Source organism: Pipistrellus kuhlii, unplaced genomic scaffold (genome assembly GCF_014108245.1).
Source record: "Pipistrellus kuhlii isolate mPipKuh1 unplaced genomic scaffold, mPipKuh1.p scaffold_m20_p_4, whole genome shotgun sequence".
In the NCBI taxonomy this organism is placed as follows: Eukaryota; Metazoa; Chordata; class Mammalia; order Chiroptera; family Vespertilionidae; genus Pipistrellus; species Pipistrellus kuhlii.
Genome location: NW_023425540.1, coordinates 56,617,272 through 56,630,571, shown reverse-complemented (window position 1 = coordinate 56,630,571; position 13,300 = coordinate 56,617,272). Strand labels below are relative to the sequence as shown.

The 13,300-nt window shown below is 45.7% G+C and overlaps 1 protein-coding gene across 14 annotated transcripts in view; it reads right to left on the bottom strand.

The window, feature by feature from the left end:
- Window positions 1-1,803: 1,803 nt before the first annotated feature.
- FER (FER tyrosine kinase) overlaps window positions 1,804-13,300 on the bottom strand; it is a 242,510-nt gene continuing 231,013 nt past the window's right edge. For 13 of the 14 annotated variants that reach the window (XM_036408936.2, XM_045571831.1, XM_036408939.2 and 10 more), the window contains one exon: window positions 9,532-12,648. In XM_036408936.2, coding sequence (XP_036264829.1) covers window positions 12,506-12,648 — 143 coding nt within the window. In that variant the 3' untranslated portion in view covers window positions 9,532-12,505. Of the gene's footprint in view, window positions 2,040-9,531; window positions 12,649-13,300 lie in introns of those variants that run through there. The other variant, XR_004982824.2, reaches the window with a different exon arrangement.

Here is a 13,300-nt window from a genome sequence, read left to right as displayed (position 1 = left end):
CTCCTTCCTCCTCCCTCCTCCCTCCTTCCTCCTCCTCTGTTTTGGTTGTCAGGAAATTTAGTGAAATTTATTGCTTAATTGCTATAATTAACAAATTTCAGCTATTTGGTTTTCTTTCTCTGTTCATTACAATTGGGTTTTATATTTAAAATTTTCCTCTTTTACCTTATGTTTAATCTTGTAGATGACTTCTGGTCTTCCCAAAATAACATCTGATGAATATACATTTAAAATACACCAATAATTATATTCATGAAACATCTGCTTTGGGGTAAAAAAGAAACCATAGGGATATATTGATATAGGACTTGTTTCAAACCACAAGAAAGGGTGTGTATGAGAGACAAGGGAAGGAAGGATGGGAGAGAAGCATGAGGGAAGTAGGGAGGATGGTGTTGTCAATCTGCTGGTTCCTCTGAGCCTCTATATTCATCAGAGCTACACGGGGAGAGGCTGGATTTAGTTTGATGCAGACAGATAGGAGTTAATTTGGCTGGGGCAGATGGCTGCCTGCCTTCTTAATTGATTGAGATTTAAAGGAATGGTTCAACCACAACTTGTTTCCATCTCTGATGGGTATTCCCTGGTGCCCTTCTGGAAGGAGAAAGGCCCAGTTGCTGGGCTTTTGGCTGGCTTTGACAGAAACCTCAGGACTGTGGGCCTGGTGGGACACCAGTGATCCAACCCTCCCATTGCCCCACTCACGCCGTTTCATCAGGCACATGCATCATGAGTGTGTTCCGTAGAGCCCTACTCGCTTCATCACCTCATTAGGCCTGGCGCTTGGCAGGGGGACAAGGGGAGGACTGCAAGCAGAGGGAAGGCTTCCAGGAGCTGCTTCAAAATTAGCTTGGGCTGAAAACCCAGCAAGCTTCAATTGTCTTTTATCTAGACCTAAAAGGAAGTGTGTGTGTGTGTGTGTAGTTTTCAGAAAAGGAACACTCCTTAATATGGAATAAGATCAAGCCCTTCTGAAAGGTGGGAGTGGGGAGCCAAAGGAGCATAGCTTCTGAGCTCAGTACCCCAGCTTTCTGTGACATTTACTTTTCTATTAATTCCTGGCATTTATATTGCAGTGATAGATCAATTAGCTCTCGCAATGTTCTAGTCCATTGACCTTATCATTTAACTATCCTATAGTGCCATTGCTACCACAGGGAGACTGCAAAAGAAACATTTATAATTCTGAACTACCCAGGCCAGAGCTGGGAAGTATTAAAAGGCTTAGTTTGGATAATCAGCAGCACATTAGGTGATTGAACCTGGAGGGAGTTTTCCTTTTTGCTGGATTCTGACAGCAACACTGTAAAAAGCAAAGGAATAGAACTAATCCTGAATAGTGCTGACATTCAGGGGTTCCAAAATGACCCTGAGAACACTGATCACAGACTCTCAACGCTGGGGACCTCCCCTGGGAGACCTGTGTGTCAGTCAGGGCTTCGGCTGCGGGCAGCAGAGCTGGACGGTGGGTCCGGGGGCCTGGTGGATCTGTCGGGGAGGAAGGAATTAGCTGGCAGGCTGGCCGGGGACTCAGAGGTCAATGGAAGGACAGTGCATGGGGTTTGGGGATGGAAAGAAACCTGGGTGCTCTGGTGCAGGTGTTACTGCAACGTCCTCCCAGAGCAGTGCTCGGCAAACTCATTAGTCATCAGAGCCAAATACCAACAGTACAGTGATTGAATTTCTTTTGAGAGCCAAATTTTTTAAACTTCTTCTAACGCCACTTCTTCAAAACAGACGCCCAGGCTGTGGTATTTTGTGGAAGAGCCCCACTCAAGGGGCCAAAGAGCCGCATGTAGCTCGCGAGCCTCGGTTTGCCGACCACGGTCCTAGAGGAATGCCCTCTGGCTGGTCCTGCTGTCCTTGAAGATCAGTCTCAGCACAAGGATTCCATTCAGTCAATAAAGAAGGATGTGGGTTCTTTGGGTTCTGTAGTGGGAGGGCACTTAGAATTACCTTTCCATCAGGACCATGCCAAAGAAAAAAGAGGACATTTCTCTGGAGGAAATTAGGATGCTTTTAGGAAGGGGAAGTGACCACTGAAAAGAAAAAAAAAGAGGGGGGGGGGGCCTAAGGGGGAGTAAGAGAAAGAAAGAAAAAGGGTTAATATGAGGCCATTATTTAGTCAAACCTCATTTTGCAGGAGCAACCACCCTAGACAGGACAGGGCTTGTTCAGGTTCACCAGCTAGAGAGGGTCCTGGGGGGCAGGTCGGCCTGGCTCCCAGAGGCAGGCGGCTGCTTGTTCCAGCAGCCGGGGCCTCTGGAAGCAGCACCGCCTGCCTTGCTCAACTGTCATCACAAGTTGGGCCGACGTGTGTTGGGCTGTCCAGTTCCTTCAGATCTAAGGAGTTTGGAAAGCACTTCATGCATCAGCTTTTAGTGGAAGGAGCGACCACTGATGCTTTTAATAGAAACTGGTTTTACAGCCATGTGTTCTGCAGGCAAGTACCTCAGCACACTGCCCGAGGGAATCACTAGCTGGAGGGGGCAGACAGGAAGGTAATGGGGCTTCAGGTCCCTTTCGGAGATCCTGTCCATCCCTCCTGGGCACAGGGTTCCGTTTAAACAGCCTCGCTGTCTTGGTGGGTGCGCTGGCCCTAGTGAACTGAAGTCAGTAAGAACACGGTTGTCTGGACACTGTGTCAGGCACCAAACCTGCTGGAGATGAGGGCGCCGCCTGGTGGACGATAAAGCTGCCGAGAAAAGGCATTCACCAAGGGCTGGGGGAGCAGCGCCAGTCAGTGTGGCAGACTGGAGGTCAGGCAGGGGTCACTGGCTGCAGACAGGAGGTCAGGCAGGGGTCGTGTGGATCCCTTTGCCTGTTCTAAGAAGCTGGTGGGCGGCCCACAAACAGTAAGTGCGTTGTTTTTGAGGCGGGTGGTGACGCCTCTAATCCAAGACCAGGGATAAGAAGAGCGCTTGGTTTAATGCATGGGAACCTGTGTAAATGGCAGCATGCTCTTTTAGAGAGGGTATTGATACGCTGGCTGAAGGGTAGAGAGAGGTCCCGGTGTGGGCTCTGCGACCAGCTCAGCCCTGTATGAGCGCTGGCCCGGATAAAGGCCCAGGACTGCAGCGGGAGCAGCTCTCAGCTTCTCTCCCAGCACCCCTAGCAGCCACCTTTCTCCCCCACATCCCTCTGCTATATCTAAACAAATCCTGGTATGAAACAAAACAGGACCCTGGCAAACAGCCAATCACTCAGAGAAATGAAATTTGAACAGCATTTCAGTTTTGATTTCTAAGGAGGAAGCAGTGATTGTATGCAACACACACCCATTATCATCAGAACTCATAAGCTTAATTACAGAAAAACTGAAAGCTAATAATTTTTTATGCACCATTACATCCCTAGGAGGCCAGTTACCATGGAAATCTCTTCTTCCATTCCTTCTACTTAGAGTATATTTACATGGAAAAGGAAGAGAAATATAAACATGATGCAAAGATTAAACAAGACAAGGCACAGTTTGCTACAAATATTTTACATTTAATATAAGAATACAGTAAAAAAAAAGTTTCTGCAGAACTGTAAGTGGTAATTGATCCATTGGAAAAGAAAAAGAAGCTATTCAAAAATGATCCATGTTTACAAAAATTATAAAATCACGTTTTTAAAAAGTAGAAAACAATTTAAAAAACATTCTACAATGTTAGTCAAAGTTCAAAGTGTATTTTTTCTGAATGTAAAAAAAACACAAAAACCCACTAACAAATAAATAAGTGATAAATACAGAGCTGAGTTAAAAATGGTAAAAGACAGACAACGGGCTGCTTTATGCATTTAGCCCCGTTCATTTTCAGACTTGCTTACACACCAGAGAAACTTACCAAAGGCCTTGCTTGTGTTTTACACTTGAACATTTTATAAGAAGCGCCCTATTTCCAGTGTTTCTTTTAGCTACTTCACAAATATGTTATTTTAAAGCAATAACAAAAAAGACTAAAGGTGCTTTAACCTGACAACATTGGTGCTACGAGGGAACTGTGTAAACCGCAGGAGTGCTTTCTCAAAATGTTGCTCATAGACAGAATGTTTGTACCGGGGTGGGGGGCAGGCTCCATCACACCAAACTCGTCTTCTAACAAGGGGAGAGGAAGCAACCAGAACGTGACATTCTTGCAGCCACTCACGTGGGCCTGTGCCAGGAAGGCGGCAGGGCCGCAGGCAGGGCTGCCCAGGAAACGGCCTGGGCATTACGTGTATCCTGGGTCTTTGCTTTCCGTCTGCTTAGGGTCCTGAAGTCAGTGCTGTTCTTAGGACTTGGGTAGCTTTATTTTATTCTCCTGCATTCACCTGGCTTTTTCTAACCCTATGTGGGTGTATGGCTTGGAGGTCTTAGAGAATTCCAGTCTTAGGGGACTCATCAAACCAAGAAAAACACAAAGAAAACTGGAAGTTAAAGTCAGCAAGAACCACGCCACCACCAACCCCCACTACGCTCATGTTGCTTATTTAGGCCATCCAATGCAGTGCCTTTACAAATAAGCTTTGTAGATGTCTGACTTATAAAGTTGTTCGTGAGAAAGCTCAATGCTTTATGAAGCAGGGTCCCATGTAAAGTCCAGGCACTGGTGCATGGCGAGGGTCTGACTACGTCACAGGATCGTAGTGCATGACTGAGTGCACGTGGTGAAGTGAGATGCTCCTCACGTGAGAGGCGGTTTCGTGTCTGTGGCTACATGAATTTGAGCATGAATTTGAAATAACCAAGATCCCTCCCTACCAGTTCCTCCTTGTCTCTGATTTTGATTTGATGTGCAGAAACTACACCTAGGATTGGATTTAGGATCGTAAGATTATAAAATATACTTGTTATGGGGAATCAGGGCAATCCTATCAATGTCTTTGACACTAAAGCCAAAAATAGTGAACTCCACCAAAGCGTTTATGTTTTCTATACGTGGCCGGTGAGAAAGGCCTAGCATCCGAGGAGGAATCAGGGCAAATTAGTTCACTGCTGTTGGAATTGGACTTCTGCTTGTAGCTGAAGTGAAGCAGTTTGGGCAGGGGAGGAGCGGCCATGCCATGCCAGTCTGCACGTAGGAACTGCTGTATGTAGGTGAGGGGAAGACATGACAGTCCTACGAAGCATGCATGACTCTGGGCACCCACCCATGCATTTGCTTACCACGGTCTAGCATTCCTTAAGAGCAGCCAGGCAGGTCTGTTCCTACCAAGTCAAATTATTTGCCAGAGAAACTTCCTACAGAATAGGGCATTTTTCTTCCTCCCTTCTGTGTTTCAACTGAACAAAAGCATTGGATTAGTGAGCTGGCGAAGACTACCAGAGCGCCTGGAATCCCAGATTCCCTCTCTGTCCCCAAGGGTCTGAAGGCAGGGCATTTAGAAATTTAAGCCCCCAGTGGGAGGAATTTTGCTTTTTGTTGTTGTTTGTTTGTTTGTTTCATAAAGATTGTTCATGCAACTCAAAAGAAGACCCCAAGGTTGTACTTTCTGAGAAGAGCTACATAAAAAAAAAAATAATAATTAAAAAAAAGATAATAATTTAAAAAAAAAGATTAATCATGAGGTGCTAGAATCATAGACTACCTCACTTTTCATTCTCAGGGTTTTGCTGCTCCAATGCGGGAACCGGGGTTATTTTTAAGGCCATCTTACACTTGCCCTGGGTTGCTCAGAACGTTGACATTTCCTACTGACCGCTTTCCTAGCTTCCAAATAAGGTGTCATCTATCCCCCGTGAGCAGACGCACTGCTTGGGCGGTCAGAGTGTTTGTGCTGATGCTGCCGCCGAGCAGGCCGGAGTGAAGCAGTGTTTCTGTTGTCTGCCTCAGGGAGCAGACTCTGGCGTCTTCGGTTGTCTCTTCAGAGCCTGCTTGGGGGGGCGGGGGGGGGGCTGCACGTGCCGATTCCGAGAACAAAGATAAAGATGCCCTTGACAGACAGAAGCGGGTGGCTTTCTGGGAAGGGCACCGCTCTGGGGCCCGTGAGGAGCAGAGCTGATGTTTTAACCCAGCGGCGCTGTGGGGTCTGATATCTAGGTTGCCTGGCTTATTTGAACGCAGGCCTTCATAGTTGCTACCTTTTTTTCCTGAAGCTATGGGGAAACGCATTACTGTGGCACAACTGACACACTAATTTCAGATATTTTCTGACAAGAGGAGTGTGCACAAAATAAAAACAATGGCACAGAAGGGTGGAACGGAAACGCCGAATGTGCCCAGGGGTATATGGTGCCGTGATCGTTGTTAGTGTGTTAACCTTTCTTGGGAGGCAGGTCAGCCAATGAGCTTCCTAGGCCAAATCTACAGGCTGCTGCCCAGGCTGCACCTGCTCACTGTGGCCTTCCCGCCTGGGAAAGCCTCCCTCTATGGACAGTGTCGCTCATCACGCACATCTGCCACCTAACCCTCCGTCTCCAGGGACCACAGCGAGGCTTTGTCTTCTAGCTGCCTCTTCCCGGGCTCTCGCAGAGTGGGCGTGCAGCTGGCCTGGGAATGGGCGCCTGGGAGATCCTTCACAGGCAGGGGCCTTCTGAGCACCTGAGGAGAAACTCTTTGGTCTAAGCCACTTATGAGGCCATTTGATAAAAGCCAACCATACCAGGCCTTTCTGTTTTGGTAAAGTAAGGATTAAGAAACTGAATATGAGAAAAGGAAATACTAATAAGTAAAAAACTGAAAACCCAAACCAAACAACATCCCTCAGGAAAAACAAGCACCCAGCGAGGCTCCTGCCCTGACAGGGCAGACCTTTAAGAAAAGCTTGTGAGCAGACGAAGCTGAGGGAGAACATGACCACATGCTGCTCTAGGCCTTGGCTATTGCTTAGGACAGTTCCTCACTTTGTAGAACACTCACATCTGCAGGCCTCAATGGTAATGTCTGGGGAGATAGTGTAGAAATTCAGGATTCGAATCTTGAGAGGGAGCTCTAAATATTCTGGTTTCGGGTTCTGGCTAGTTTGCGGGCATGTAGGGAAGCTAAGTCTATATTCATGCTGCAGGCACAGACACCGCAGGATATTTTTTCTTTAACAAAATACAAAGCAGCAGCCTTCACAGCAAATTTCCCACCCGCTGCCCGCCCAGGCGCCTGTGCCTTTGCTCAGGGAGCATCCGGAACATTGTCCTGCCTGAGGCCTCACGGAAACACGGAGCGAGGGTAACTCTCATTTCACAGGGGCCACCTCCTGAGATTAGAGGATCACAAAGAACACCAATGTCCAATTCAGTGCTCTTTAATAAATGTTGTATCGACTTGAGAGGCTTGTAATATTTAATAGCATGAAGCAGGAAGCACCTCAAAACCCTCTCCTGAGGATCAGCTCCCACTTATTGATGGTGAGTGACCTGTCGGAGATGGCCTCTCAGTCACTTTGGTGGCACTATTACTGCCCTTTACATCCGTGAATCTGCTGTCTGGGTGTCCCGTTCTCTGCCTTCGTGTCTCCTGCCAGCAGGGCTGCACTGTGACTGGCTTGAGGATGTTTCTAGGCTTCCTTTCCCTCAAGGGTTAATAGTAGAAAGACATGGGGCCCTGCTATTTGATTGGCATTTTTCCTACTTCCCTGCTTAATCCCACGTTTTCCCAGAGTAGAGTTTATGAAAGTGAGGACCCTGAGGGGTAACACTAGGAGCCAATTAGTTAGCATCAGTCACGAGGTGAACGAGGGCTGAGATAAGCACGCTATCCTCAGATTAGCCTAGGTCAATGGTCGGCAAACTCATTAGTCCGCAGAGCCAAATATCAACAGTACAACGATTGAAATTTCTTTTGAGAGCCAAAAACCAACTTCTGCGCAGGGGCCACGAAGTTTCAATCGCACTGTACATGCGTGCCCACACGTGGTGTTTTGTGAAAGAGCCACACTCAGGGGGCCAAAGAGCCGCGGTGTGCCGACCACTGGCCTAGGTAAAGTCCCACTGCCAGCAAAGATTCCCAATAAGGTATGAATAATCAGCGATCTCAGTGTAAGAAATATTAAATATAACTAATGCACTTGTAAAGGTACTTTGAGTAGTCTCTCTAAAAGTTTGAAGACCTTCAGTGGCAGGACAGTGATACAGGTGTCGCCCAGCGCAGCAGCAGCTCCGAGCCAGGGACGTAAGCCTGCTCCAAACGCAGGGAGCAGGCGTGTGGTCCGCTCGGACAAAGGCCCCCGTGCTGGCAGGTGACCACCTTCCCTCTTTTCGGCCCCAAGACCTTCTCCGTTTCCTGTAGGAGGGAGCTGGCTGGTGGCACTGCTTCCCATAGATATTCTAGGGACATCGTCCAAGCCTTTGTTCCACGTTAATTATGCCACTCTCTCCCCGTAGGGTGGAACAGCGGGTTCTTTTCTCGTTGCCTTCAGACGGGCTTGCCTCAGCTCCCTGGGCTGTAGTCTGTGCTCGTTACTATACCGCGCCGTTCAAGTGACCAGGGATTCAGAACAGTAGGTTTCTCTACTGCCCAAGAACCTCAGTCCTTATTAGGCAGCTAAGTACATCTTAGTGTCTAAACTTAGTTTAGAATATAATCTCTGAACGGGCATGAGGCGGTAGGATGGTTTTCAGGGGGCAATAAAAATTTCCTTAAATTGAATTATGAGTAAGGCATATAGTTTGTGTCTTTGCTATGATGGCATTATTTTTTAAAGGAGAATTTTATGGGACTGTACCAATCTCTTGCAAGTAGGTAATCTTGGTACAGGACTACTTTTTTTCTTACACAAATGAATATGCAGCTCTGGGTGCTCCCAAATAATAATAGAATTCACACTTGCTATAAACTCATCAAAACAGAGAAAAATAAATAAAATTAAAATATTTAATAAAAAAAAATTTCTGGCATTGTATAAGCAAATCGAAGTTAGTAATAAAAGAGGTAACATTTTATTTTAATGGTAAACTTTCACGCTAACTTAATAGTATAATGGGAAAGTAATATAAACTCATTTTCATATAAAAATCTTTGTTTCCATTTAATTAACACATTACTACATAAGGAAAAGTGGCTTTCAATGGTCTGCTGTTTTTATTTTGCATTATTCTCTGTTTTGTGTGAGAGCTCTGGCCTCCTACATACAAGTCAGTCTCTCCAGGACTCAGAACAGTGCTCGGGGACAATCAATTTTGTTGAGAAGAAACATTTTAAATACCATGTGATCAAGGGGAAAATAAAGAGGGCAGAGGCGAACAGGCTCTTTTCAATTACTCTCACGTCCCAGGCCACAGAACAGTGCACTCAGAGCACTCACCAAGTGAGGCTTCCCGGCTCACCCTCAATGCCCAGTGCCTGACGGGCCGAAGGGTCAGGCGGGACATGCATTGCCGCGGCATTGTTTGTTTATCCCACTGTAAGGTCCTCAGTGTGTGACAGCTATGATAGTTACACCACTTTTTTCTGACGTAATCTCACACCAGTGCTGTGAAGCATGGTTATTTCAGTGGTGTTAACCAAACTCTGTATAAAATTATACGGCGACACTGAAACATGAATATAACATAGACAAACGAGAAAACCATATTGTGGTTTGAAGAAAATGGAAACGATTTCGGTGACTAAACATTTTTCTTTCAAAAAAAAAATAACCCTCAAGTGGAAAAACAGTTGTGAAATGCATGCTGAATGGTAGCTTATGGTCTGTGCTAATCTACTTATTTGTGATAAAATGGTGCATTATGAATGAAGAACTTTATTGCTTATATTACACTTGGGAGATAAGAAAGGAAGGATTTACATGAGGCCTTTTACCGGGACCTAGTGGCAAGACAGCTGAAATACAGCCTAGCCTCTGGTTTTGAAAGTGTAAACAAAAACTCTTAATCCTTTATTATTATTTTCCTGGGAAAGAAGGAATACCCTGGCTTTGAGAAATAAACTCTGATTACTCAAATACAAAATTAATCTGTTCTCACATGTTGGTAACAAATGTTAATTTGACATTAAAAGATTTCTTTCCTTGAAAAATGATAAACTAGCTAAATATTTTTCATAAAGGCTCCTTAGTGATTCAAGGTAGAAAAATGTAGGTGAGATTCAGACTGCCTGATAGCCCCCTCCCCCTTCATAAATTAAGAAATTATGACAGGAACTGTATGGGAGTGATAAATGAACCTCTTGAAAAATCCATTAACAAAAAGATTTGCAACTTGGCTTAATTACATTCAGACCACTGGCAATTTTGGCTATAACTATTTTCTTACAAGTCACAGGATTCTGTGCATTTCTGAAGCCTTCTTTTCCTACATCAAGTTGCAAATTCAGAACAGTCCTTATGTGTGCTTTTTGGTTATGGATTAGCCACCTAAAGTACATAATTCCAATAATTATCAGTGACAGAAGGGATGAATAAATTATGTTTTAAGTGCAGGAAAATTAATAGTAAAAATGGTTTTGCATAAGTTTTTCTTGGTGCGTGTACCTATATAAAATTTAATATTCTTCACAACGGATATGATCCTGAACTATTCTATCGCCTGCTCTGGGACAAAGAATAAAGCAGAATTTAAATGCTGCAGCTGTCACGGTGTTTTGAAAGCTGCTGCTTTAATTCAAGCACAGAGTTACGATGTGAATTGTAAATTCTAACAGAGTGAGGGAAATATCATCAATGCCATATTCCTTCTCCAAACCAGAGTGCAAAGATTAAGCTTCAGGTCTTGTTCACAAAATTACAGCCCAAACCCTCCTCCTCTCTCCTTGCTGCAGCTTAGCAGTGAAGCTAAGTGATGGGAGGCCAGCTTCCATAAATAAGAAATCTAGGGAAAGGGTACAAACGGCCCCGCCTCACTCCTGTGATTGAAGGCTGGCTGGGGCCTGAAGACCATAGCACTTAATTCAATTCCCGAGTCTGGGCCCTGATTTATCACAGTGTATGCCATCAAAAGAAGGTTCCATTTATTTACAATATCTGACAGGAGGGAAAACAGTTCTTTTAAAAAATTGCTTTGAATATTGCAGTATATTTTTGAAGGCAAGTTTATTATGCTTTTGTTTTAGTCTGAACGTAGTAATCATTTAAATGTGTACAAAACTTGCAAGAAGGTTGAAATGATAGACAAGCCATTTTTTCTCTTCAGTATTATCCTTCCTACTTTTCCAAGTGCTGGTTTGAGTTCCATGCAGTGATATTCACAGGCAGCAAACAGCCGAAGGGGACGGGAGGGATTTTCTTCCCATAAATAAGCTCTTCTAATAAACAAGGACCAAACAGTCACTGGGGTGCTCTTCGCCGGGCACACACCTGAGCACGTAATCTAGCTCCTCGGCCACATTTACCCCTGAGCCTGACCTTCTCTCCCACACGCACTGATCCTGAGAGGTAACTATATACACAACATGGGGCAAGGTCCCTGGGTGCAGCTAAGGGTTAGCTCAGCAGAATCCCAGAGGTGACTGCCACACCTTCCTGGGAAGCATCTCCAGCACTCTGTTTGCACACCTGCCCCCTAGGGGAAGGGTTTCCAGGCAGCAGTCTAGGGGTCACACAGGGGGAAACAGAAAATCCGGGACAGCCCCCTATTGTCATTCTCAATAGTGTCCATTTGTCTTCATCCACACCCGCCTTGCTTTGTGCGGTGTGGGTATGCACACGAGTGTTTCTGAACTGGCTTCGAAGCTCAGGAAATGGCGCCAATGCAGGGCGTTACATTCTGGAGGCCTCCTCTGAGGTGCATGCTGGTTTTGTGGGCTTGTGCTTTGCAGTTCCTCTAAGAAGTTTTTCGTTGCCCTTAAGAAGGCTTTATCTATGAACTCCTGAAAAATCATTTCTTAGAATCTGTTCTGGGACTTCAGACCATACAATAAAACGAGTATGTTTGATGTTTATAAAGGCATAGCTTAGATAGGAAGACATTTTATGTTTTCCTTCTCTTCTCCGATCCACTGTCTAGCTGCTCTTTTTCTCCAGACCACCCTCCCGCCCTGACTCCTTGCCGTCACAGCTCTCCCAAGCATCCTTTCAAAGCTGCGGCCCCAATGCTAGGTGCGTGCTGTGTGAGGACAATCCGTGCATGGTTTTCCAATGCCCAAACCGAGGCGGGAACTGACAACCTCGCTACTGACACGGGAGAGTGACAATTGAAACAAAAAACCCAGGAGGGCCAAACAATTCCTGGTAGAAAACGATGTTTACAAATGTGATCTTGCCTTGGCAGAGCAGAGCGCCAGCTCTGTGGCGTTACCTAGGCAGCTTCTAGCACCGAGGGCGTCGGGCCTGTGGCACCGACGCGGCCCGTGACCTGGGCCTGGAGTGGCCCGGCTTTGAGGAGCATCAGTGGTCTCGATGTGAAAAGTGTCTGTTCTCCCTCATGTGAGCGCCTGTGTTTTTCCATGACAGTGGTGTGGCAGGATCGCTATGATGAGCTCATGAAGCCCTTTGTAGGACTGTCTGTTCCTTAAATGCATTTGTCCCTCCTCCTTTTTTTTAAGTGGCACATATTTTTAAAAAGTTAATAAAAAACCTTGGCAGACTGGTGCAGGTAACGTGGTACAAACTCATTGCAAACGAAGGGACAGGACGTCTGTGGGTTGCGTGCGTCCGGCCCCGCCCAGCACTATGTGAACTTCCTCTTGATGGTAGTGAGCTCTTTCTGGAGGTCGCTGAACCGGGGCCGGTTCTCAGGCTTATAATCCCAACACCTCACCATAATCTTAAAGATCTCCTCCGGGCAGTTCTGAGGGGCTGACATCCGGTACCCTGAAGGCCCAACAGAAGGAAAACGGAGGTAAGACATGAATGCTGGCACAGGGCGTTATGCAGTTTGTACGGTTAGTGCCTTACGTTGTAGATGGAACAGAAACAAAACACCCTTTATAAGGCAAACTGATTGTTTGAAAACACGTATCATTATTACGGAACTACAGAATTACCTGCAAGTTCGGAGAACCTGCTTTGTTTGTTGCTGAGTCTGATGTGAGATACATCACAGGCAGAGGCACATCTACTCTAAGTATTCGCTTTGAGGCTGTGGGCAGAACCGTTTAAAAAAAAAAATCATCTCTACTCCCCAGGTTTTTGAAGAGAGGAGGAGGATTTGATAAACACCAATTCAAAAGTGAAATAGAAATGAACCTGAGTTAGAATCCTCTACAGCACATGGCCTTGGAGGGACAGCGCAGCTAGTAAAAGTGTGTCGTGCTTCCTTGGGGACGAAAAAAGTTAAGAATCATTACTTTAAAAATGTCACTTTCTTTGGAACCATAAAGATGGTTCCAAAATGCCTATAAAATAGCTTCCCAAGCTCATGACTTGATATCCAGGCTACCCAATCTGGCTACAACTTAATTTTCCCTCCACTCCCCCCAACAGGCCCCAAGCACAGGCCAGATGCTGAGTCTATCTCTAACAA